Genomic DNA, 27,492 nt, shown 5'->3' with positions numbered 1-27,492 from the left:
CTCTTTCTCCTCTCACTTTTTTTTGGCTGGCCCGTCCCCTCAGCTGGAAATAAACTTTCGTACAGGAGGCTCAGGATGAAAAGATGGCAACCATGTTTCTACCAACGGGTCCTGAAGGCTTGCGGCCGTTCATGCGCGAATCCTTGGCTGCTCTTGAGCAGCGGATCGCCGAGGAGCAGGCCAGGAACGCAAAGGAGTACCAGGAGGACCTGGGGAACGTGGAGCTGCCCAAACCGCGTGCCGACCTGGAGGCGGGGAAGCAGCTACCGAGGATATTTGGCAACATCCCCACAGAGCTGGTGGGCCTCCCATTGGAGGATATTGACCCCTTTTACTTCAAGAACCATAGAGTAAGAGCAACCTTGCCTATGTGTGTACGCATTTCCTCATGTGAGCATGCGCATGTGTTGTTTGCAGTGAGTATGCTTGTGCTTTCATTGTGTATTTTTGTGTGTTCTCTTATATGTGTATATGTTACAGTTTTTGAGCTGTGTTTGTTAGCGTTGTAATTATATCTATGTGTGTGTGTGCTATGTGTTCTTATCTGTGCATATCTATATGTGTTTGAGTTTGGAAATGGATGTTTTTATCTGTGTATGCGTGTATGTGTGTGTATTTTGGTGTGTGCGGGCACATGAACTCTGCACGTGAATGTGCTATGTGTTCTCATCTGTGTGTATATCTGTAGTACATGGAGTGTTATTTTTAACTCAGCTGAGGAAGCAACATGTTGTAATTTCCCTTGCTATTTTACTATTGTTTTGATTTACAAATCCCTCCTGGTCACTCAATGGACCTGAAATGGACTTAACATTAACGTGAAACTGAAAGCTAAAACACTGGGGTATTACTGGCCTTTTCTCCCCTTCCATTACTCCAATCATTTAATCCACCTGAAAACCTTCCCACAGTGTAGGCCTACCAGAACAGAGCTTGAGTACAAACAAAAAACAAAAAGCAATGCTGGAGAGACATGTTTTGTGCCTTCTCAGCTACTTACTAGCTGCTGTAACTCCAGATACAGATTTCTTTATTCCTAAAAACAAACAGGTACCTCCTTCACATGTTTGTTTTGTCTGCCACAATGGATTGGACAACAATCTACAACAATCAACATAATAAAACAACTAATAGAACATCGTCATCATCAGCAATATCAGTAATACACGTGTCAAGGAAATCCATCATTTAGCTTCATAAACATCGCTCTCCAGTGTACACCCGTTGCGTGTTAAAATTCGATGACATCACCGCGGGGTACTGTGCCTGAAGCTCAAACTCCGGCGCGCATAAGGCTCAAGATGTCTCATTCAGAGACGTCCCTGTGTTCGACATTGATGGTTTCCGATATTTTTATTATTATTATTATTTTTAAATCTGCTTTTATTGGGCACTGTACACGCTGTACGCCCACGTGTGTGGATAAACGACGCTATTGATTTCCCCAAGCTACTGCGCGGGGATCAAAAATAATTATCTTGAAAAGCGATTTTTCCCCCCTTTTCTTTCTCTCTATCAGGCAAAATCTCAACGGGAAATAGCACACAATTATGTTATGGTGGCAACGCAAGACTGAGGCAGCCCTTACCAAACACAGAATGGTCTAAAATATATAAACCATGTCTAAGGTTTGTCATTTAAATCTGTATCTATAAAAATACTCAGACTGTGGATGTTAGAAAACACATCAAGTATTGTAAATAATTTTGAACATATAATATACATGTGCAATACTCTTCTCTTCATGTAAATATAAAATATATGTATTTATAACAATATAAAGTGTCAATATATTTACTAATAGATACTGTATATTGATTGTATTGTCATTAGATCTATGATCGCAGAGCCCCATCAGTCCGTTACCGCCTGAGAGGCTGAAACAGCCACAGTCCGAAGATTCTGGGGAGTTCGTTTGTTTGCGCACGTGACGTGACGTAGGGCGGCGGGATTAACCAAAGTTAATTGAGTATTTAAATAAATCACACATCTGTTCCTTTTAGGTTTAGGTTTCGTTTTCATTTGACTTTCCCCCTTCCCCTCCCCACATGTTCAGAGATCGGCTTAAATCTGCCGGCTGGCATTTCCGGATTTTTCCGACTTTGTGCCTCTTGCTTCCACAGCCCTCGCTCCACTGCGGTCGCCTACAACTGAATGTCAGCACAGCCATTTAACATTGCTGGATGCTGGGCTTGTTACATACAAGAGCTGTGTCCTCTTCGTGAATGTCTCGCCCAGAGAAAAGATAAAGATTGTGAACGTGCAATAATAAAAACAAGTATATTTACAGGGAGCGTCAATAAATAATATAAATGAAATTAACAAAAAAGTCTATAGCGGGGCACAAAAAGAACGCACTCCTTTTCGGGACTTGAATGTGTTGTTTCCTCAGCCTGAATAATTAAGAAAAGAAAAGATTTACGAAAACTATCAATTTGGTCTACTCGTATCTGGTTTTGTCTTAGTTTGGACAAGTCTGTGTGGTAGGTCACTCTGGATAGGAAGGTCTGGGAAGGAAAGTCTTAAATCACTAAAATGTAGAAAGTAAAGGTAAAGGACAAAGGAAGGTAATGTAAGGACCATGGATCCACCTTCTATCACCTTAGGAGAAACATTTTATAGAAGAGCTTAAGGAACAACCTTATTCTTCATAATACCTCCAAAATGTATGATCTATAGCTCCCAGCATTTTTTGGTTCTTTTGACAAAATATGTAATTATGTTAGGAATTGAAAAGAAATTTAACAATTGTCATTAACATTTGAACTCACAGGATGGATGGTTGTGTTTTGAACTGCTAGTTTGCTAGTTCCTTTGTTTGGCTTCTATCTTAAAAGATCACTGTGTTAGGGTAATTCAAAAATCTAAAAAGCATGCCATCTTTGCCACTCCTCCTAGTGTTTTAATATTTTCAAACTTCCAAACTTCAGTGCATACATTTCAATTTTGATTGCCTATCCTTAACCATATTTCTGAGTCTGACCTTATAGGGTGTATTGTGAGTTTAGGCTTAGTAATTCATTTTGGCTGACAAACTGTTAAGGCCAGAATTTACCGAGAATGTCCTTTTGTAGGAAGTGCTACATATGTGTAAACCTTAGGGGCTGAAATATTTTTGTTTAACAGGCAGACTGAATCTGTTTGTCATACCTGATTTACGCCACAACAAATCAACATTTTATCCAAACCCTAAATTATCAAGTGACTGTCACAATGTAAAATTATTATTCTTGCCTTGGACACTTCATTTTAAAATTGTAGGCACAATAAGGGCATTTTCCCAGTTGTGGGTGCAATATAAGATGTATTATTCAGGGCAAAAAGAGAGGAATACTTGCTAAATTTCAGGCTCTTAGCTGCCCTTGAACTCTGGGGTCAAAGGTCAAGATTTTAAACACTTACATTCTTGTCTATTTTACTTATATTCATATCCATGGTGTTTTTTTCATTGGACCCTTAAAATCATCAATATAGAAGTCACAGTCCAAGTCTGAATTTCAAATGGCACCCCCTAGTGAAAGAGTAATTCAGATTTTTCTCTTTGTAATATACAGTATACGCATGTCACATCAATACAAGAGAGTCATTTTGGGAGGTTTAGCAATTCATATTGCAAATAACAATACAGCAGTAAATTCATCAACACTTGCACAGATATATTCCCAAATACCCTTTGTGAACATATAGAGGGAACTGCATAGCAACTGAGCTGGTAGGAGAGTGAAGCATTGTGGGAGTCAGAGTCAGGGGGAATCAGTTAACTCTCCAGTTTTCACATGCAGAGACAAAATGACACCTCAAATGTGGGAAGTAGAACTACACTAATCATCAAAAAAAAAAAAAACTGACAAAAGCAAGGGGAGACCAGATTGAAACTTTGTGTGGCTGTTTCCTGCAAGGACTGTTTAACCACTGTGCTTCTTATGTTGTTCTGTCTCTTCACAGACTTTTATAGTACTTAACAAAGGGAAGGCCATCTTCCGATTTAGTGCCACATCTGCACTGTACATTTTTAGCCCTTTTCATCCTGTCAGAAGAATCTCAATAAGAATATTAGTACACTCATATCCTTTCAGTTTAACAGTGTTATTTGTTTATTTCTATTGGTGCAAATGTTTGTGGTATCCAAAAATCCCATTTAAAGACTCTATTATGTAATATTAGTAACATTATGTAAAGTATGATGTCATCAAAGCTAGCCAAGTTGATCTGCTTGCTCCTCACTGTTTTGCAACTCATCCCACAAATACTGCACTTAATAACATGAGCTATCCAAAATTAATCTGCATTTTGTGATTACTCAGATTGCTACTTGTTTAGTGGTGTGAGTTAACAGAAAAATAAATGATTCATTTCTATTTAGTTATTCCTAAAATTGCTTACCACCATTATGATGTCAAATTATTTGATGTAGTGTACACTCACTACACACTGAATGATCATGTTAAAATATGCACTTTTCCCTGTATTCACTTCTATGTGGCTTCTGAAAATATAGTTTTTAAAAAATGATGAAGCATACTATTACTTTGCAAAGTAATTGTCAGTAAAAAAAAAACAGATTTTGTGTTCATAGGTTGTGTTACTGGGGAAGGCCAAGACTACAAATATATTGTAATAAAATTGTGGTTCTGACCATTACTTATAAATGCACATAGAAGTGTTGCTGTTAATAATGACAACAGAAGAGCAGCCATTCAAGGATAAATTTTATAGCCTGACAGGGACTTCAGCACAGCTGCTATGACTGTTTCTCCTTAGCTTTGAGACTCTTTTTCCTTAGCTTTGAGTTACAAATTTCAGCAAGCATTTTTATGTACATCACCACTTCAGCTGTCACTGAAGTTAATAAAAAATGTTGTGTTACAATTAAAAAAAACCTATATTGAAAACCTATAATACAAGTAAATGCATCAATTTACAGTGGGAATCTCTATTTTAAAATTTCATCTCATTTTTTCAAGGGCTTTGTAAAATTTCCCCTGGCATCCTACAAAATCCCCTGATATCCCTCTCTTAATCTCCACAAAGAAATAAGAGCAAGGAGATTTAGAGGCATGTGACCAATGCCTATTAGTCCCCGGACTGGCACTCTGGCACAGGCTGGTATGAGCAGCTCGCTGGGTCTGTGTGTAAACCATCTGCATGTGGGGAAATGGGGGAAACCTGTGATTATCTTAATGAGGAAAAAAAGGAAATATGGCTAACTTTAGCCTTGCGAATGAACCCACTTAATCCCTGTTTCACCCACTCTTTGGGCACATTAAGCTTACCACAGACACATTTCACACTTTCACACATAGCAAAAGAGCAACTACAGATATCAGAGATTAAACTCCAATTTAAATATTGGCACATCTCTCATTAACTGTAACTTAACAACTTATAGTTGCCTGACAAGTCATTGGAATGATCGGCATTGTGATGAAGAATGCTTTGCTGACATACTGTAAGTCTATCCTTAATGCCTATGCCTGACTTTGTTAGTTACTGACATTGTTGGTTTGGAGTTGTGAAATCAATTTAGGAATTGTGAATGGCTTACTGGAAATCAGAATAATAAATGCATTTCTTTATTACATTCTTGAAGGCTATTGTGGAATGAGCAATTGTATTTTAGACTTGTCTCACTGTGACAAACTCAGTCAAACAGGAGCGCTGAAACAAGATGAATACAATCCCCTGACAGACTTGCATGCAGGCCATGGCTTTTTTCACATTACAAGTCCCACAATGCACCACAGTGAAGTCGGCACCAATTGGAGAATAGGCACTACCATTCTGGTGTCATCTAAGTACCTTGCAGGTACCTGATGAGCGATGAGGGTGCTGACCTATGTACCCTGACCGCAGAAGAACAAAGCAAACTCCCAGATTCCATGGCAGCTGTTACCACAGCTGGGACTCAACCAGGGTCAATGGGCTAAACCTGCATTTAAAAAAGCGCCTTGCCAGCTGAGCCATTTGGTAGCCCGTAGTTAACCCTTAGTTAGCCCTTAGTTTATTTTTATTTTACCTGTGTGATGCTCAACCTTCTATTGATGTCACTTTCAGAGCACATCAGAGACACAGAGAGCTGTTTCCAGTCAGTTCAGACATGTTTTCAGTCACTTTTTTGAAAACTAGCATACTAACAGAGAAGCAAATGGCAAATGGAACCAATGCTGTTGGAGACGAATGCCACACACCCCCTCTCCCATTCTGCATACATTATCTTCTCATAAATTGAGGCTGAGATGTTCAGCCCATGGTAAACCTAACATTTTTTTCAGTATGACTCACTTTAGTAAGTGCTATTCCCATAGAGGGAACAACAATTGTGACCGTAAAAGCTACTCTAAATATATTTAAAAAGCACATTGCCTTTGAACCTCAAGCTGAGATAATCACGTCTTAATAGTAATAGTTCTATTGTACTGAACATCCCCTCAGTCTTTTAAGGCTTATTGAATTACTAAGTCACAAAGTGACTTACATAAGGGCACTTCTACTAAATCAATAACTCTAAATGTAAACGTTGGCAATAATGACTCATATAGTGAGTAAATATTGTTTGTTTTTTCCAAAATCAGAGCATATTAAACATGGTATTTTGACTATGGTAAAATTATTTTGGCTGTGGGTGATTCAAATCCAGCTCTCTTTACTTCAGTATAACATATATCTAACTATCAGTATACTGTATCTGAGGTCTGTCTGTAGACCCAGAAGCAACAAACACATATTCTAGCTGCTCTAATCAGCTGTTCCATCAATCCAGGTACATTACATCCACACAGTAGGAACATATGAAGTTTAATGATGACAGCAGGCTGTTCAGCTCAGCTAGGCTCCTCATTTTGTCTGTAGTCCAGTCTACTGCCTGATCTTGAATGCTCAAAGTGTCTCAGCTTCCTGCTAAGTTGTTCCATGTATTTATAAATCATTCAGTATGAAATTTACCTTTAATATCCATGTATGTATTCTTGCTCTGATGACTTAACTGAATCTTAAAAAATGCTTTATGTAGCTTACTTTTTTATCGCTCTTAAAATGCCAAAACCTCAGTCAAATTTTCCCTGTCTCTCTTTCTTTCTAGACCAAAAAGTCTTGAGTTTCTCTTCATAACTTGTTTGGTAGCTATTAAGGAGCTTTTAACATCCACACATCATCCAGAAAGCATAATTTATTTTTGCTGCACTGTTGAATAATGAGGTTGTATGTATCAAATTTAACTTCCATACCTTTCCATTTGCTAATGTTTCTCAAAGTGATACAATACAGTCAAATGGAACTTGCTTCTTAGCTGCATTTGACTTGCACACATAAAAACATTGACGCCTGATTCCTCATTTCAGAGTCACAGTAACATTATGCCTGCTTCTGTGCTGGTTGCATTTGGCCATGCTGAGTACCCTGTCAGAGAATGAACTGAGAGAGACTGGTTCTGGACTAGGCTGAACCAGTCTGGACTAGGTTTCCCTTAGGCCTCATGTAAAAAAAAATGCAGATGAGTCCAGATGCAGATGAACCCAGCCCAGTGTAAACACACAGCATTATGGTATGCTTGCAAATCTTCCTCAACTTTATGTCAAAGTGAGGAGGCATGTGCATATATATAGTGTAGCGAAAGGTGAGAGCAGTCACCCTACCCCGCCTTGAATCTGGGTCTACGGGGTACCAAACCTGCAGCCTGACTGCAATGCCAAAGAGCCAGGCTCTTTGGTATGGCAGTCAGAGCGCATACTCAGCCGTAGTGACAGCACTCTGTCACATATAGACATACATACATACACACACATTTTCCTGAAATGCACCAGAAATCCATTTAATGTGCATTGCAGATATGAATTACTGTGCTTTTAAGTTTTGTTTATTAACTTATGCTAACCTATTGTTCTTTACCTGTTCTTGTTTTTCTTTAAATGAGAAGCTAAGAATTTCCTTAACAGCCTCTACCTTGTTCAGCCTCTTCATAATGTGCACTATACTGACTAACTGTTGTTTCATGGCCATGTCTGAACCAGCACAGTGGGCCAAGTATGTCGAGTAAGTATCGCCCACCTTCTCTTAACACACCTGCTTTCTTTCTGTAAATACCTGGATCTCTTCTACTGTATTGACTTTCTGAACTGTGCCCTATTTGTCCTGATGTAAAGCCTTACCAGGTGTTTGTTGCCTTACCAGCCTCGATTAGCAAGTAAGTTCTGATGGTCTCAGTGTATCAAGTCCATATTTCAGTTAACACCTGCACCCGATATGCTGCATTTGGAATGAAACCATGGTTATGTCACTTACACCTCTCCTATATTTTCATTAAAGGGATTTGTGATGAAGCAGAAAAGGTAGAACTGAGTAGAACTTCAGTGGACATCTTATGGGTTACATCCACCATTAAAAGTGTGTTGTTTATTCAATGATGGTTATTTTGGAATACTGACATGAAAGTGACAAACATACCCGCAATTAATTGTGATGCTTCTCTTGTAAAAAATATGTCATGCAAATATGTATGTAATTTTTGCTGCCTTTTTTGCTGCCTTTACTGCAGTTCATGCACATGGAGTACTTTGGGGCTTATTTTAAGGCCTACATAATTTCCTGTGCTTGGATGTGTTACTGGAATATTCAAAACATAAGATCTGTCATTGGCATTGGAACGCTTTTGGTTCATGGCATAGGTGTGGATGTAACTCATGTCCTGAGCTGTAGCTGATGAAAGCCTCAGAGCTGTTGACACCAGTTACCACCTTGAGGGTAGAGCCCTCACCTCTTCTGCCTGAAGCGAGAAAGAGCCTTCCATGTCAACCTTTAACGAAGAGAGACGTGGACAATCTGAGACCTGGGTTCTCTCAGCAGACATTGGATGGATGTTCAGTTGGTGTAGGGAGTGGGCCATTGGCACGCAGCATGCTCTACAGCCCCTGGATCTTCACCTATTCCAACAGGGGGGGATAGACTCATACCTCTCAACCTCCGTGATGCAGAGCGAATGAAGGCATCTTGAGGCAAACCAGTCATGCTTTTTATAACTGTGCACATATTCCCAGATTTAGTGCCAGGCTCTTCTTGCAACAAGTATTGCCTCTAATTTCCAGTAATGAGTGTTAGGAGTGTATTCTAGCAGCATTTATTCATTCATCTGTTCAGGTGCTAAAGGCATGATTCTGTATACCGTAAGTATAAAGTGACACTTTCTTAAATTCAAATTTAAGGACAAAGCTCACTGCACTCATATGTGAACCTGGGCTGGAATCTAATAGCAATGCACTCTGTCCTTAAACTTGAGTGTCAATATTAAGTAATGAACTTGACCTTGCTCAAGAGTAAAGGCCCTCAAGATGACTGGCAGGCGAGTAATAATGTAGTTTTAAACCTGAGATCAGGTTTGGACATCTCAGAGCAGTGCCATTTCTTTCAGATGGGTGCACTCAGATGCCACCACTTAAAAATGTAAAACCTCAGGATTGAGAGGTATGATGGAAACAAAACATCTACCAACACAAAACCATATGCAAAGAGAAAGGTGTGACCATGTAAATCAGAATGCTCCATTTGTCATCTCAGTCTCCATCAGTTTGAAGTTGATTTTTGGATGCCAGAGGTGACTTGCTGGATTGAGGTCCACTCGGCTTGATGACCACCGACTCATCAAGTAGTACTGTATTGAAAAGCTTGCCATCCATTCCTCTGGGGCTGATAAATCCACATGCTTACCTCCCACCATGGTCATGTACTGTTTCCCTGGTGTTGCCATGTGTTTTTGATTGGAGGAGGCATGCTGAGGTCACAGAGGTCAAGGGCACTTCCTGATTCAGTCACTGTTATTCTTTGCTAACGTATGCAATGCTTCCAAATGCTCTCTTCACAGGTATACTTTCACAGCCATTTACACTTTTGAATCAATGATTAAAATACTGGCCCGTGGCTTCTGCGTGGGTCCTTTTACGTTCCTGAGAGACCCTTGGAACTGGCTGGATTTCAGTGTCATCATCATGGCGTAAGTACTCCTCCCAGAACATCCTCATATTACAACCTGCTTGGCTCCTTCTCCCAGAATGCATTTACATTTACAATTTACATTTATTCATTTGGCAGATGCTTAGAAGCGACTTACAAGTGATAGTTGGCCAAACAAGGTACAGGCTAGCTGGTAGAGATAAAGGTCCATGAAACCAAAAAAAAAAAAAAAAAACACGATATAAGTTGCTGTAGGTAGCATTTCAGATGTTCAGGTGAGTGCGCAAGAGCTGTGTTTTCAGATTTTTCTTGAAGATAGTGAGGGACTCAGCGGAACACGTGAAGTGTGGAAGTTTAATACACCATTGGGGGACAACAGCGGAGAAGGTTCTGGAAAGCAATTCTGTGTCACAATTTGACAGGTAGCACAGCGTCGTGGTCAGGAGGGAACATAGACTTGTAGTTGTGAGTTCAGGTAGGTAGGTGCAGTTTGGTTGGATGTTCTGAATGCAAGCATCAAGGCCTTAAACTTGATGTGGGCAGCTACAGGGAGCCAGTGGAGTGAGACAAAGAGAGGTATAACGTGGGCCCTCTTCGGTTGAAGACCAGACACACTGCCGCGTTCTGTATCAGCTGCACAGTCTTAATGGTGGATACAGGTAGGCCAGCCAGGAGAGCATTGCAGTAGTCCAGTCTTGAGATGGTAAGAGCGTGGCCAAGGAGCTCTGCAGCATATTCAGATAGGTAGGGCCTGATTTTCCTGATGTTGCACAGGGGAAATCTGCATGATCTGGCAGTCATTAAGATGTGGTCGCCCCAGGTTCCTTGCAGACCTGGATAGAGTTAGTGCCAGTGAGCTAAGATATACGCTGTACAGTGAAATGCCCTCATAATCTACCCTGATTGGCTCCTTCTCCCTCTCCTCCTCATTGTGGTTTAGTCTGTTTCAGTTTAACACACTACAGTTCATGGCATGTTTTTAATGATTATTTTAAATCAAAAGTATTTTATTCAAAACCCCTTTGCAACCCTTTCCTCCCTAACCCCCAGTTGGATGTCGGCTTTTCAGTCTCAGTCACTTCTTGCGCTCTGTAAATACCTGTCTATGATGAGCATAAATGTAACAGGAAAAAGCTTGCTGCATTATCATTGATTTGATGTAACTGTTTGGAGGAATTTTTCCATTATGTAGATTCTGCTGCTAGACATATATTTGAGATGAAAAAAAAAAACAAGAGTACAAGGACTGATTTAAAATTGACCATACTCAGATATGGAGAGTAGGACTATGATGCAAACAAGTACTTTCAGAGATTACACACCTTCACCACTTTAATATGATCAGAGATTACATACCCTCACCATTTTAATAACTGTAGAGATTAGAGACCTTTATCACTTTCATACTCTCAGAGACTAGAGACACTTACCACTTTAATACTCTCAGAGATTACACACCTTCACCATTGTAATTCTCTCAGATATTTCACACCCTCACCACATTAATACTCTCAGAGATTACACACCCTTGCCACTTTCAGACTCTTAGGGATTGCAGACCCTCTCTGAGATTACAGAGATTACAAGGGTTGATGTGTGACTGCACCCCTTTGATGTATACACTCTGTAAAAATCTATCACTGAATGGGGTCAAAGGTCAAGATGTGAAGCACTTGGAAATGTAAGCAATTTTCTCAAATGCCTTAGTGTGTTACAGAGCAGTGAAGTAATTCATGATTTAATTCACATTAAACACCTGCAGTTTGGTGCTTGTGAGACATGTCAAATGCAACCTGAATAGGATGTTAATTTGGATTATGTGTTTATTGTAAAGATTACGTAATATCTAGAAAATCAAAGCAACAAACATTAAATGATAACTAATGCTGTTCTTATTCTTGTTCTTGCTGTTTTTGATTGGCTTCAATGGAGCAATTGATATGAATATTGACATGAATATTGTCCCAAAATGATCATTCAGAATGGTTGATGGTGAAGTCTTGAATCTAGAGAAAGATTTTGTATGGATGCATCATAGATCTGACCAAGCACACTTTATGAAATATTTTTTTTTTTTCCAAATGCGTTCTTCAGGGACCTCTAATTAATTTGGAATGAAACATTGAATGAGATTCTGCTGAGTCTGTATTTATTTAGAAAGTATTTGAAGATGAGTGAGAGCTCACTGTCTCTTATCAATTATAGGAGACAGTTGCCAGAGGAACTAGGAATTACACAAAGCTGAAACTGTGCAAAACTTTAGCCTCCTAGGCAACAACATGTCTACTCAAATATGTCTTTAAAAGGCATTGGTATGTGTAAAAGGCATGTATGTATAAAACTCTGAGGTATCTGACAGGAAATAAATGATCTTTCCCAAATAGGAATCTTAGTGTTACCTTGACTACTTTAGTGAGTCCCCTTATTAGTGTCTTTGCAGTAAGATGAAGGCACTGCCGTCGATTTGTGGGAGCTGCTTGCTCGTCATAATATTACATTGCTGTCATCTAGCAGACACTCTTATCCAGAGTGACTTACATAGGTTACAGTTTTGCTCCTTACCACTACACCACACTGCTATCATCATTGTGTGAGAGAGTGAGGCATGTGACAGTTTGTGCTGCATTGTTGCTGCCAAAAAAGAAAAAAATGGCCTGTGCACTGCATGGGGGTCTGTTTCATAACATGCACAATATCATTGATTTTTAATGCTGCTGAAAACCTTGTTACTGGTGCATCTGCTGGCCAGGCACGTGATACATCTACTATTTGCAAGCAGCAAAATGATCCCCTCCTTTTTTTAGCTGTTCAATCAGGGTAATAGCCAAAGCGGATAAATCATCATTGCTTTTTAAGTCAGTTAGCACATGTGGAGCAAAACCGCTTCCAGCTGATTCAGTGTCCTCCCCAAATTAAGCAGCAGGTGAAACACTGGCATACTACACTGTATGGTACATATCTGCAGGGCTGAGAAAAAGGCAGAAAATCTCTGCTGTAAGCTGTGGTGTTTGTCAGACTGCCTGCGGGAGTTTTCGTCCCCGCTGCTCTGTCTGTGTGGGCTTGTTCTTCCTTGTGGTGTTCTCACCAGTAACTGTAACTTGACCCTGCAGGTTGCTAACTGAGTTTGTAGAATTAGGCAATCTGTCTGCTCTCCGGACATTCAGGGTCCTCAGAGCACTGAAAACCATTTCGGTAATGCCAGGTAAGGATGTCCCCCCCCTCTGGGGTGGGACGGGTTGCATTTGTCGCTGTCATCCGGTCAAAACCTGCTTCACACCCCCCCCCAAACTCTCTTCCACTCCACCCTAAGCCAGTCATAATTGTTGCCTGGTTGATGGTACATTGTCTTTGTATGTGTGACTTTTGCTTATTGCAGATATGTTACTGAATTTGTGGACTTGGGCAATGTCTCAGCCTTAAGAACATTCAGAGTGCTCCGAGCGCTGAAAACTATCTCGGTCATTCCAGGTGAGAAAGGGGTAAACACTAAGGCTCTTTCTAACAGAGGACACAAACCTGCCTGCCATTTCCTCACCTCAGTAGCTGAGGGGTGCTTGCTTTCTTTCCCAAATGGAAATGTGAAAGGGTGTTCAAAATGAGACCTGAAAGTGACGTAACATTTTTCAATGAGGCACTCACAACCAGACTGTTTTGTGCTTGATATTACTGAACCGCACACACCTGTGTTTGTGCGCACACACAGACATTTCTCCAGACAAAAAAAAACTGCCATTGGAAATTTATAAAATCATGTCTTCAGAAAGAATATGGTTCAATTGTTTTTTTTTTTTTCAAAACATAATACAATACTCTAATTTTAGGTTTATTGTAGGTTATACCAAGATATGTCCTAAAACAGAACCATATTTTTCCAGCTCATAATAATGTCAGTTTGAAATGTTTAGCCAAATGTTAGGCACAATTTATGGCTGTCATAAAATTCCATTTTAACTAAAAAAAAATTAATTGCAATTTGAAATTTTGAAATCAAACTGCACAAAGGTGCATATCAACACAATTTATGACAAGAAAATATTTCAAATGACCTTTGTTTTGGTGTTTGTTACTTCATTAAACAGGTCTCATTCAACCTAGTGTTTAACATCTAATGGGCATGGGTAGCTAGAGCGTTATCAGCGTTTGCATGCTAAAGTGATCACTGACACCAGATGTTGGCCAGCGCAGGATGGAATTATCATTTCCGTTCAAGTACAGATTGTAACTGTAACTGCTGTAAACCACCTGATTTCAGTCTGATGAAAATGCAATTTTATTTCTAATTCTGAACAACAAATTCAAGAAAGTGTTATTTTATTACTATTTGTTTACACTGACATTTTCAGTGTACACCTACTGAGCTAACAAATCATGCTGTGTGAATCAGAGAAAACAACCCTTGCTGAAATAGCCACACTGCAGTGTGGTAAGACTGAATCCAAACTGCAGTGTGGTTAGATTGAATCCAAATCCAGGTACATCTTTGTAATCACATATTATGGTAATCCTGATTGGAGCAAAGTTTCTGTGACTGCTCTGGTGACCTGGCCTCAGGGAGCTGACCCAGCCATAACATTCTTACAACATCCCTACAAAATTATGGTGATATCGTCATCTCATTTTGATCTCAAACCCACTGCTGGCTCTAAATGCAAAAATATGAGTGACAGTTTGGGGCTGTCTGCATTGCTCATTGCATTGTTTATACAGATTGTTAGTCACAGGCGTGTCTCCCGCGATCCCAATCTGAGTCACAGATCACGCAAACAAGAAAATGTGTCTGTGATCAGGAAATGGAAAGGACCAAGGGCTACTGGGTAGCTCAGTCAGCTATGGTGCTCATTCCAAAATCAGGCTGAGCGCTACTGTCCAGACCCAGCGTATTCTGAGCTGTGTCATTCGCCAGCAGTGTCTGGGAATCTGTCATGGTGGAACACGATTGGTTTCATTCTTCTGGAGTGGGGTGGGTTTTGTCATCCGGGGTCACATTTCTCTTAGTGCCCTGCAACTCATCAGGAAGCTATGAAAGATAGGATGAGATAGGAAGGTCTCAGGTGTATGCTACTCAGCCACCTGGCCTACAGTCTATAAAACACATGATTTGCATTATCAGTAGTGCCACAGACAATAGACATAAGTCACATTGCATTCATATATGTACTGCCAACACCTGCTGTCAGTGACTGTTCACTGTGAATTAATGCTGACAATGTTAATTACCCACAGGGCAATGTCTGTCTTTGTTGAAAGCTTTCTGTAATGCAGTCTGTCTGTGTTGGCTTTCTGTGTGTCTCATATTCAGTATGTGTGCTGGTTTTTGGATGTTGGGTTTGGCAAAGATTCAAGCTAAACACAATGTGCTTTGCCTTTTCCTTCAGTTGAGTAACTTGAGTTATGTTTTTAGCCATATTATTGTTCATTTTACACAGCAGCAGATCACTGAGATTAACAGAAAATAATTTACAGGAACTGAAAAATGTAATAGTTGCTATCTAGTAACTGTCAGTGAGGGGCTCATTGTGTGCAGAACTGAATCTGGGCGGTTGTTTGTCATCTTATTCATTCATGTGTCTTGAAATATTTTTCAATTTGTATTTATATTATTATACAATATACATTCCTGTTATCTGATGTTTCTCTACATCACTGATTTTATATTACTGTAAAATAAATCAACATCATCCCTTATACAGTGCATTCATACATTCAGAATTCAGAGCCCTTCACTTTTTTCTTATTCTTTTTTTTATGCATTGTATATAGTGTATATGGTATATAAATTATTTAAAGATGTTGTGGAACAGCAAAAAAATATCAGAATATAGCCATTATCAAAAAACAAAACATGGCACTTAAATTCTGAAACATATTAATTTCAGACTGAAATAGACTGTACATAGACTGTATTTTGTACATTTCTGAAAATATGAAATCTGTTTTGCAATAACTGAAAACATAGCAAGTAGCAAAGCAGGGCTAAATAATCAAACAAGCATTCTGACAGCAGTAGCTGATCATTTGGGTTTCTGAAAATCAACAAGTTCAATTTGCTGAAGTATTTCATTTTGTGATAAGATTAAATGTCAGTGACATTTCTTATTAATTCATTTTAAGTTTATGTGGGATTCAAAGGAGTAACCCACCATTTAAAAAAAGGAGAATAGTTGGGTTTAAACTGGTTTAAACCAAGTTTGAAGATCCTGCTCTATCACAAATGTCCTGACAGTAGAAAGTCTGGATCAGATGATAAAGTATCTGTCCCCAAGGACTTCAGGGCACTCTTACAAATGAAGCATTAAAATTGAAATTCAGAAACGAATACAGTATAAGCAATTACTCAAAATTTTTGCAGGATTTATTGCATAGAATCAGATATCATGATCTTTTCTTTCAGCCAATAAAAATCTGGGAACCAATATTATAACCCAGTTGTATCAAGAGCTTTAATTCCAAGGAGGAAGGGTGGCTTTCTGATTTACACCTAAAGTGCTTTGGCTGTAACTTTGTGTTAAGTATTTAAGCATGTGTAACTTTTTTTCAATTCATTCACATCACCATGATTCTGACCATGATGAAAATTAAGGGAAAATCTGTCAGAATCAAAATATGTAATAATGGCTATTTGTTTGAATACTGCCACCCCCAGTTATCAACCTCATCCTTAACTTGTGGTGGTACTTCTCAAATAGCATCTGTAGGATGATGCTTTGTAGAGACCTTACAGCAGGCCTCAGAGTGCTAGATTATTTTTGATAGCGTCATTTTCTATATACTTGTATGCATCTTTCGGGAGGAGCAGTTGACTGATGGTTGCTCACTGTCTCTGGGTGGTGGTGGTGGTGGTGGGGGGATGTAGGCCTGAAGACCATTGTAGGGGCGCTGATCCAGTCTGTGAAGAAGCTGGCGGACGTGATGATCCTCACTGTCTTCTGCCTCAGCGTGTTTGCCCTCATTGGCCTCCAACTCTTCATGGGCCTCCTCAGGCAGAAGTGTGTCCGGAGCACGGCGCACTGCGTCAACGCCTCCTACAACACCAACGACACCTTCTTCTGCAACAACAAGACCTGGCTCTCCATGACGCACTTCATCACTGCTGAAGGCAAGTCTGTTCCTGGGTGCTACTTTCATGACATTATGAATTTGAAAGTCTCTGAAATTTATGAAAGCTATTCCTTAATTAAAAAAAGAAGTACATACCATTCTTCAGTTCAGTTATTTGCGGTCAAGTTCAATTAGTATACTTCTTTAAATACCCAGCATAATTCCATAATTGTGAAGGTTCTTCTCCTTCTTTTAACATTTCTTTTTGTTGTATGTTTTATCTTATGAATATGCACAGTAGAAACTGTGGCATTGAAAAACAGTTCACTCTAGTTGTGTTGGCAAAGGATTTTCACTCAGTAGAACTGAAAGGCATCAGGCAAACAGGCAGAGATGATTTTCTTCATATAATGACATAATTAATTACAGTGCTTTATACAGTGAAAAGGCTTGTTGTTAATGACATATCTATTATGTTGGAAACACAGTGAAATTCATCCAAGAAAAGACTTGTAACCTTAAAAACATTCAAATATACAGAGATACAGCTGCAACTGTTTCTGCTATTTCTGTAGGAGGACCTTGAGAGATGTTTGGAGAAATATATTGAAGTGGTTTGGTGGAAATTTGCAAAGACAGACTGATGTTTAAATCTGGGTGAAATGAAGACCTACTGTACATTTGCAACATGCTTAAAGTCATCATGGTTGAGATATAAGCAGCTAGTGATAGACAGTGCTGGGAGGGTTACTTTTAATATGTATTCCACTACAGATTACAGAATACTTGCCCTAAAATGTCATTTGTAATGTATTCCGTTAGTAACGTAATCTAAATACTTTGGATTACTTTCTGAACACTGAACACTTTAACTTTTAAAAGTAGGCTATGTAAGTAAAAGTGTGAATTTAAAGAATGTTCATCCGACTAAGGTTCTGACTGGTTATTTTTAGAATGTTCACTTAGCATTGTTGTGGGTAACATTTTGGCACACCCATTTTAAGTCTATTGGCATTTCATCGCAGTTTCTTCAGAATGGTACATGTTAATTCAAAAACTGTACATTACACGAAAACGTGAGTTAGAAAAGGCACGAGCCACCCTAAATACATTGTGAGTGAGAAAGGAGTAGCTTAATTTAATGTATAATATGCGTAGTGTAAAATTGTTGGAGTAATCGCAGTTTTGAACAAGTCACTTGTTTTGCCACTGTATCTACTCGTTAGCTAGTTAGCTTTAATACTACTGGTGCATTCATGTGGTGTCGGAATAATTAGAAAAATGAGTTCCCGACTGGGAAACTTCACGTGAACGCCCCCTCAAGTCGAAACAACAACTCGGAAAGTCGGCGAAAATTTTGGTACAGGACTTGCCGAGCTGTTGACGTCATAGACGCAGAAACATGGCGGATGAAAGTAAATGTTTGGTTGATGGTGAAGAAACTTTTTATTAATGGTGCAAATTCACGTATTGCATATCAATTTTTTGCTAACATTTAATTTGTAATGGTATTAGGTTGTAACGGTTAGTAGCTGTCCACGTCGAGTGACCTAGATTAGTTATTAAGTTATTTATTAGCAGTAACCGTGATAATAGGTAAAGCAATATTTTAGTGGTTTCAGGTAATGTACAGGTGCAGCAACCCTTTGAGCAATAAAATACAACACATCTTCTTTGTAGCATCCATGCTGTTTCCACATTCCGACTCAAAAGCACATGAACACACCGAACAACTCGGGAAATGGGACCATCCGAGGAGCACGTGAATGCAGCATGTATACCTACTAGCCTACTAGCTAGCTGAATAGTTAATCCAGTGCAGCCAAACTATGTAAGATAGCTAGCCAGCGATCAATATTAGTTTAAATAATGAAAAACAGAACTTACTTCAAGATGCTTCTTCAGGTTAGAGGTCGACTGTTTTGAAGTGGATAGCAGTTTGGTTGCTGGCAAACACAGCTTGCATTGTACTGTTACGTTGAGACCTGCCAAATTTTAAAGTAAAATGGTACCGGTATTAGTGATGTGTGTGAGAGCCGATTTCTTTCTTTCTTTTTTTTTTAATTAATACAAGACAGAATAATAAGATTATCTTTTCGCCACACTGCTCGGCCACGGGCACTCCACGCACTGACTGAATGTTGTGTTGATATGCGTGCCGTGCGACCAATCACGTGTGATGACAGACAAGGATCATACCTTGTGTTTGTACCTGTGTTTTGGATAGTTAATTATTTATGTTATTGTTTCATTTTATTTGATATGGACATCACAGTAGCATTAGAATTGTAGCATACATTTATGCACAACGACCCGATGCACTGTGTTTAGTGTTTGTAGCGAAAAGCTAATTTACAACGTTCAATATAAATAAAACGTTCAATACACATGTGTAATAGTGTTTGATGTTTTTACATTAATGTTTTTATACCAAACATAATATAAAATAATGTAATTCTGGAAATAATAAGATTTAGTATTATTACATTGAATAATTTAAGTGATATACGTGCACACATAACCAATCATTGCCTGAATTATAAAAGCCAGAAGTGGTACTAAATGAAGAGCCGTTTGGGAGCCGAAAGAGCCGGCTCTTATTGCTAAGATGAGCCAAATGATCTGGCTCACTAAAAAGAGCTGGAATTCCCATCACCACCTGGTATTTCCATGACATAAACGCGTTGCGCTGGTTGCTTTCTGTCTCTCCATTCTACTGTCTTGTGAGTCAGGCAGGGCGCGCGCTTTCTTCTTCTTTTTTTTTTCTTTATTTTATTTATTTATTTATTTGTGAGGGGCATATGGGAGATACACCCCGGAGTTGCCTGTCATTGGATAGATTTTCCAGATGAATAAACATTTAATGAAAAAAATAAATGAAATTAAATGAAAAAAAAAAAAAATCCAATGTAATTGTTTCAGTTATCTAAATATTTTAAAAATGTAAGTGTAATTTGATTACCATTAATTTAAATGGTAACTGTAACGGAATACAGTTGCTCATATTTTGTATTTTAAACACGTAACACCGCTACGTGTATTCCATTACTCCCCAATCCTGATGATGGAAACATGTACCAGTCATAATCTAATGTTTTCCTGATTTTTCTTGCTTTTTCAGAAAATTTTTATAAGCTTGAAGGTGCAAAGGATGCCTTAATCTGTGGGAATGGAAGTGACGCTGGGTAAGCAACATATCCTTCCTGATGCTAGATTTACCTGCAACCTAATACATGAATGCCTTACAGAACATGAGAAAGTGTTTATATAAAATCTGCAAGGCACTCTGTGGCAATACTGATGCTAAGCACAATATTTGAACTAGACCTTGATTAATTGATTGATTGAAAACATTAAGTAGTAAGAAAATGAGAAATTCAGAAAGGAGACTCTTTAATCAAGGTAATTAGCCTGAAATGCTTATGTAAATACCCATCTATAAAATGTATAATGAGTAAAAATGTTGAGTAGGTATACCCCCTGGATAAGGGCCTTTGCTACATGCTAAGGAGATTTTTATTTTATATTTTAAGTGATGGGTTGTATGCAGGGTGCGAAATACGGGGGGTCTTGGGGGGGTCCGAGACCCCCTTGATTGACCCCCTGAAAGCCTCAACAGCAAAATTTTGGGAGGTCTCTGGAAAAATCTTCAAAAAATTATTTGTCACTTGCAATTGTCACTAAAAATGTCTTTTAACCCTTAAAGCCCGACAGACGCAGCCTGCATCCAAATTCACACCCCTTCTTCTCGGTTGAATTGCTCACAAAGTATTCATTGCTAATGATGCTAGTTGCTTGTCTATGCAACAAAGTGTTGGTGAGAAAAATAATTTTGAATTTACATCAAATTCAATCATAGTTACAATCTGCATACAGCTCTGCGTCCATCTCCACACCCATTACTCAACATATACACAAACACAAAATAATGTATTTGCTTTTCATCTCAAAGAAACGCAAATACATGCCGAAAACACCTCCCGTATTTTGAAACCTAAATGTTGGCAGGTTGTATGTCTGTCTGTTTTTTGAGCCTGGTCAATCTTAAGCAGAGCCTTTGTTGTCTCAAAAGTAATGTGCTAGTTGTTACAATAGTTAATGATAAGCATTGCATCATAAGCATTGGCTAAGTGTCTGAGCCGAGTGTGAATTTTAGTAATAGAGTGCATTTAGTAAGGGTTAAAGTATGGCAGTAATTGCCAGTAAGGGTTAAAGGATAAGAACCCTTAAAGAATAAGGGTTAGAGAGTCATTTGGAATCAGATGTCTGTGCTCCTTGCTACGGGCAATGCACCTGTTCTAAGAAGAACACCATTTTTAGTGGTGACATTTGGATTTATCTATTATTTATCTAATTATTCTATGTGCTTTGCTAAAGTAAGTGCCTGCACTGAATGTGCTATTTTTTATTTGAAACATTGAATTTCAAGAACTTAATCTGAATGCATGGTAAAAGTGTTTACTTGAATTTATGGTTTGTAAATTCATATTTAACATGTTGAAACTGACCAACTGATCAACTGGCCATTTTAGAATTGTGGTTATCATTTCAGAAGATGGCCTGTGACACCATTTGGCTGTCCAAACAAAAGCTATTGGCCTCTGCCTCAAGGAACATAATCCTCTGCTCAGCCTGCTTTCTAGAATGTTCTGCTACTGATGTTAAAACTGTGAGGCTGTATGCAGTGATTGCCTACTGTCTACGCTGCCCCCCCCCCCCCCCCACCACACACACACACACACACACACACGCATACATACACACACATGCAAGTCATAGCAATTAGAGTCATTTGTGTTTAATAAACAACTGATGCAAATACAGGGCTGGCATAGCTCTGGGAATCTTGCAAGGCTAAGGCCCTCCTGTTCTCCATTTCCTGTTTCTGTTTCTGAGGTTACTATATCTCCAAATCCAGGGTTTAGTCTGTGAACAGCAGGAGATGATACTTTATGAGTTTTAACAAAACCCAACCTGGACCTGCATTTTGTCACAAGTGAAACTAACAGCTAGCTAGCTAAAGCTGCCCAGCTAAGTGTACAAAATGACATGCACAAGCAACAAATTGTTTTTGAGTCACAAACATGTCAATAACATGATTAGCCACATGGCTAACTTCATTGGTTTGATATTTAACAACAAAAAAGTCACTTTGCCATTGTAATTAGCTATGTTAGCAAGATTAGCTAGCCACTTAGTAGAATAGAGAAAGAGAAATCATTGTAACCTTTCTGCACTACAGCAATACCAAAGCAAATACAGATAGAATAGGATCTGGAGGGATGGTTTACTGTATTTTGAAATGAATAATCTTATCTAGCTGGCAAAGTTTGCTAGCTGGCTAACATCCAGGAAACAGAGCAAAACTATGAAACAGATTAGCAAACAAATGTATAGTACATTTAAATTTACAGCTGGCCATTTGGCAGGTGCTCTTATTCAGTGCAACTTACAGGGAGAGCATTCAACAGGGTGAGTCCCTTAGCGGCACACATACAGATAACATCCTTGAAATGTTATGTTGTGAGGGAAAAATGTGCCACAATGGGATTAAGTGTTGTCAAAGGGCATACACCCCCAAACTATCACCGTATCAGTGTACAGGCACAGATTTGTATCCTCACAACACCCTTTACAACAAAAATTATGCTACTGCAAAATCTTGAGTTGCTGCTGGGCTTTTATCTGTTATGTTTAAATCACAATCGGTCCTACAGCTACTTGTTTATGTTAGTGTTACGAGGGGAAGGTGTTAGAGTACGGAGAACCCAAGATGTCTTCTAAGTAGGTAGCTTTTTAGCCTGCAGTGGAAAATGGACAGGGATCCCCTTGTTCTGACAGCAGTGGGAAGTTCATTTCCACCACTTGGGAGAGAGTATAGAGAAGGGCCTTGAATGTGATGAGTGATAGTTCCAGAAGGGGATAGTAATACATCTAGAGGTAGCAGAGTGAAGTGGTCTGGCAGGAGAGTAGGGTTTCATGAGAGATAGCACGGGGGGTTACAATTTTTCTTATAACTTGGTAACTGCTAAACTGCTAAAACTGCAGAAACTGCTAAAATGGAATTCTTGACAGAAAAGCAAGGTAGTACGTCATTGAATAACATAACCAATATTGCAAACCGAGTTACATTATGCTAGCTGGCAGGCAAGTCCAACTGTAAACCCTGTCAAAACATTGCACAATAAGGGAGGGCTGTCTTTGTGATTGTTCAAATGAACCAACGTAACTAATTTAAGAAATAAACAGATCTGATTAATCTTCTGATTGACTAACTGTCAAAAAAGTGGACTGTCTTTGAGTTCCATTTAAGGAACTTCATTCCCTGTGTGCGGATACTGTCATATCTACACAGAGCCAGTGCGAGGGAGGGGCCACCTCATCTGCCTGCCTCATCGGGTGATAACAAGTTTCTGGAGGCCCATTAGCACCGCAAGAGTGCTGCTTTGTGTGTGAAACGCACACTAAACTCTTCACCTCCATCATGCACTCCTTGATTCCCATAGAAAGAAATCCTCAAAGACGAAATCAAGGCCTATCAAAGTGAGAGAGAGAGTGTGTGTGTGTGTGTGTTAGGCATATTGAAATGCATATCCAATTAATTTTCCAGCCTCCCCAGTGACTCTTTAAAGGTAACATTTCTAGGAAAGTCAGTGCAGTATCCACATTTAGTCCTAGTTTGTGTAAATACCTTGCTTTGAATTTGCAGAGTAATACTGCTGACCTCATTTTGGACTTTTAGCAGCATCACATTAGCTGCATTACTTATTTACCTGACACAAGGCCTTATCCAAAGTGGCTTAGATTTTGCATATTATCCATTTATAAAGCCAGATATTTACAAAGGCAATCCAGGGTAAGTGCCTTCTTTATGGGTGCAACACAACAGGCGTGTCCTATCCAAGGCCACTACTCGCAGGCTGCCCTCCCCATCGCATTTAACATAATGTCAAGACAACATGCTATGCATATGCAGGGTGGACCAATCTGGCAGCCTCTGTGCTTCCATACCCATCACTGTCCATGATCGATTTCCTACAATATGGAACACTGGTGTCGGCCTGGCTGATTCACCTGTATGTTTATGATTATCGATGTGGCAGGATGTCGGGTAGCGCTACCCAGTCACAAGGTTAGCTGTGGCACTGAAGGCATCAGACATAGGAAGACATGCACTGGAGATGAGAAGTTCGGTTCAGGGATTTAGACTTGATACCAGCTAGCTACCTGTACGGCAAGCTAGTTAAGGTGCATCATAATGTAGGGTCACATTTGATACATTTTACTCTGTGTAATGTTTTTGATTGTACTCTTGCACAAGGGACTGAAATGGAACCTTCTAGAAAGTACCGAGCTGGAAAAGCCTGCAGGCTAAGGAAGTCGGCCTGGACATTGGAGTGTGTAAAGGATACCACAACCCTTAATGCACTCAAAATGAAACACTAAAAAACGAACTGAATGTGTAACCTCGGTCTTTGCCGTAGTCTTAGGCAGCGTGATTCTCTGCTTCACCTAAGATATTCCTGTCAACCCACGTGTGATTTCGATTTTTGTTCCTCCACCCAGCTTCAACCCCTAAAAAATAGCCCCCAGCAGATGCCACTTCTCTTTCCCTCCTCAATTTACAGAGGAATTCCCAGCCTTAGTCACATTTTATCCCTTATAAAGCTCTTTTGCTTCCCCCTAATGGCTTTGTTAATGGCTGTTCTGACCCTAACTGCACAAAGAGAGGATTAATGCCTCCTTCTGTACCTCTCTCTCTCCCCCTTTCTCTCCATTTTTCTCCCTCCCTCCCTTCCTCTCTCTCTCTCTCTTGCATTTTTCTCTCCCTTTGGGAAGCTTTCATAGTCACATGAAATCAATATAAACCCATTTTGGCTAAATGTATTTTTCTGCAAACATCGAGATGTGCAAACATGTTCAATGTGACAGAAATGTTTCACTTCCCTGCTGCAGTGCAGCCGGAAGTTCTGGGTGCTGTTCGGTGCACACATTGTACTAGACAGGGTCACACAGGGAAATACTACAGTAGAGTACACTTAATCCACACTGTACAAAATGGCTGCTGGCTGTGTCTCACTCATCTCCCAAGTTATACATACAATTAAATCATGAATGCGCACAGATTTGATACTAGTAATTCATTCTTTTGTCAAACAGCTTTGGTTTAAAATTAATAACATTTGTCATACTATATCACATTCCTCACAACAGAACGTGTGAGCGTTTTACCAAAGGCATGTAGTCCTGTGCGTAAACTGTAATTGTGATGTCCTTCAGATGTCAAATGATGAGTCACTTGGGCACTTTGAAAGGGATAGCTGTGCTGGTTTTGAACAATGATGAAGAACAGTGAACCAAGACACACTATGCTATCTCAGATTAAACGCATTGCCTAGTGGACTTGTCTATAATTTTGTGACCACACAATGTTCATGTTCATAGTGTAAATTAATATACTGAATACGTATTTTTACAAATTATGCAGTTTACACACCCGCATATTTGAATCAGTACCACTTTTGAATGTGACCATTTGCATGTCTGTAATTCTGCATAGGTGCAGATTTATATACTTACAAATGATGACTGTTAAATGGACTAAAAAATGAGGGCTGTTAGTTTAATGAAGTGAATACTGATCAGCCTGATTAAAGGTGATACCCTCTGAGGCATGCTGTAGCCTTACAACCACATGGTGGCTGTGTCTGTGATATTACCCACACTGCTTTGCAAGCCAAAGGAAGCAGTAATAAACTTGCAATTGTGTGCAATGAACAGATGCAATTATATGCTGAATATGATGAACAGATGCAATTATATGCTGAAATTTAAGCTATCCTTACAGGGCAGACCAATGGTGTTATAATGGTATTGGAGGATTTATGAGGATATAGTGTGGGAGGGCAAATTTATCTCGAGAAGACGAAGAGGATAAGGAAGTTTCAATGAAAACTTTGAACTTCTTGTGATTGATCTAGTCTGTTTCACAGCATATCTTTAAATGGCGTTCTGAAGTAGGAATGTCTGGTCATGTCAGCCCTGAAGATGTTCACACCAGTGCCGTCATCTTTGTATATGCCTTTGTTGTGAGCGGACAGTATTTTATTTCTGATGCGTGTGTAGATCAAAAGCAAATCAAAATGTGTGCTTTCTGCTTGCAGGATGACTCAGGAAAATATGCTCATATCATGAGGATGGCAGCTTGAAGTGGGTCAGGGCCCTTCAGGATCTTACAGCTCATTTGTGATTCAGGTGTTGTGTGGCTGTAGGAAACATTTTCACCTGGGCTCTCTGTGTTAGCTGAAGTAGGGGGGCGGTGGGGTGGGAGTTAGGGTTAGGGAATGAGGAAAGAGATGAATTATAACAGATGTGATGACAGGTACGTGGGGAGTGTCCCCTATTTTTTTAGCACCTCTAAAGTTAATCAGATCATGTTCTGACTCTGTACTGCATGACTGTGTCCGTGTGTGAGTCTGTGGGTTGTGAGTCTGTCACATGCATTTGTTTGTGTCAAAATGATAGAGCAAAGAAAGAAATGGTAAAAATAAAAACAAAAAACCATTACAGTTAGTTCTTGCCCTGTAAAATATTACAGTATCTGAAAGACAGAAAGAGGGAGATCTCTGGAGTACTCCAGAGATGTACTAAGAAACAATCTCCACAGGCAACAGCCGCCTGGATACTGTTGCCATAGAAACTTTAAGTACTGCTTTCCTCACGGCAACCTTGTTTTTCTGCTGGTAGCTCACTGCATAATATTAACTCATATCCCTCTGGTTCCTCTATATCCTCCCAAAGGTCAGAGGTCACAGTGTGCTTCAGTTACAGTAAGCAAGCATGACTGGGATTTACTGTCGTGCAGTAACAAGGAAATACAGCAATTAACACTCATAGGTATACTGAATTAGTTTTTGCCTTTGAAATTAACGATCATTAACAATGAAGTTTAAAACTAATAATAACAGTTCAGATGAAAACATATATATTACCTATTGTGACATTAGCAGGCTTCCTTATTGCCTTTTAGTGGATTATTATTATTACTAACTGTAGTATTTGAAATAATTATAATTATTGTAATTATGCTCATTCTGATTTTAATTATGATGAGGATGATGATTTTTAAATTACTTTTTAGTTTAGATTCCCCCTTCTATTGAAGAACCTTTTCATTTCACCATGGTTACGTGCATATTAATATTTCTGTGTTAACCAGAACAGTCAGGGATTCCTTCAATGACATGAATCATGTGAACACCTTTTTCCGATAACCATAGCCTGAATAAACCATTATTGTGGTCAGGAGACACTTGAAAAAGACATGGATGGGCCTGCTTGGGGAGGTTGAACGCCAATTGGGCTGCTGCGCTCTGGATGAGCTGCAGCGGTCAGATGACATATGCTGGGAGGCCAGCAAACAGCAAGTTGCAGTACTCCAGACATGACAGGATGAGGGTCTGGATTACCACTTGGGCTGAGTGAATACTCAGTAAGGTCTGTTCTTCCTGATGT

General features: G+C 39.4%; 1 protein-coding gene across 1 annotated transcript in view; it reads left to right on the top strand.

Annotated features, from left to right (window-relative positions):
• LOC118771111 (sodium channel protein type 4 subunit alpha-like) overlaps positions 1-27,492 on the top strand; it is a 121,640-nt gene that overhangs the window by 24,464 nt on the left and 69,684 nt on the right. Inside the window, exons 2-8 of the mRNA XM_036518988.1 lie at positions 44-350; positions 3,946-4,064; positions 7,939-8,028; positions 9,851-9,979; positions 13,316-13,407; positions 16,793-17,035; positions 20,099-20,162. Of these exons, the coding sequence (XP_036374881.1) occupies positions 84-350; positions 3,946-4,064; positions 7,939-8,028; positions 9,851-9,979; positions 13,316-13,407; positions 16,793-17,035; positions 20,099-20,162 (1,004 nt within the window). The 5' untranslated portion in view covers positions 44-83. The remainder of the gene's footprint in view (positions 1-43; positions 351-3,945; positions 4,065-7,938; positions 8,029-9,850; positions 9,980-13,315; positions 13,408-16,792; positions 17,036-20,098; positions 20,163-27,492) is intronic.

The sequence above is a fragment of the Megalops cyprinoides genome, chromosome 24 (assembly GCF_013368585.1).
Source record: "Megalops cyprinoides isolate fMegCyp1 chromosome 24, fMegCyp1.pri, whole genome shotgun sequence".
Classification (NCBI taxonomy): Eukaryota; Metazoa; Chordata; class Actinopteri; order Elopiformes; family Megalopidae; genus Megalops; species Megalops cyprinoides.
The sequence above is the reverse complement of the archived record's forward strand: the minus strand, read 5'-3'. Positions and strand labels throughout refer to the sequence as shown.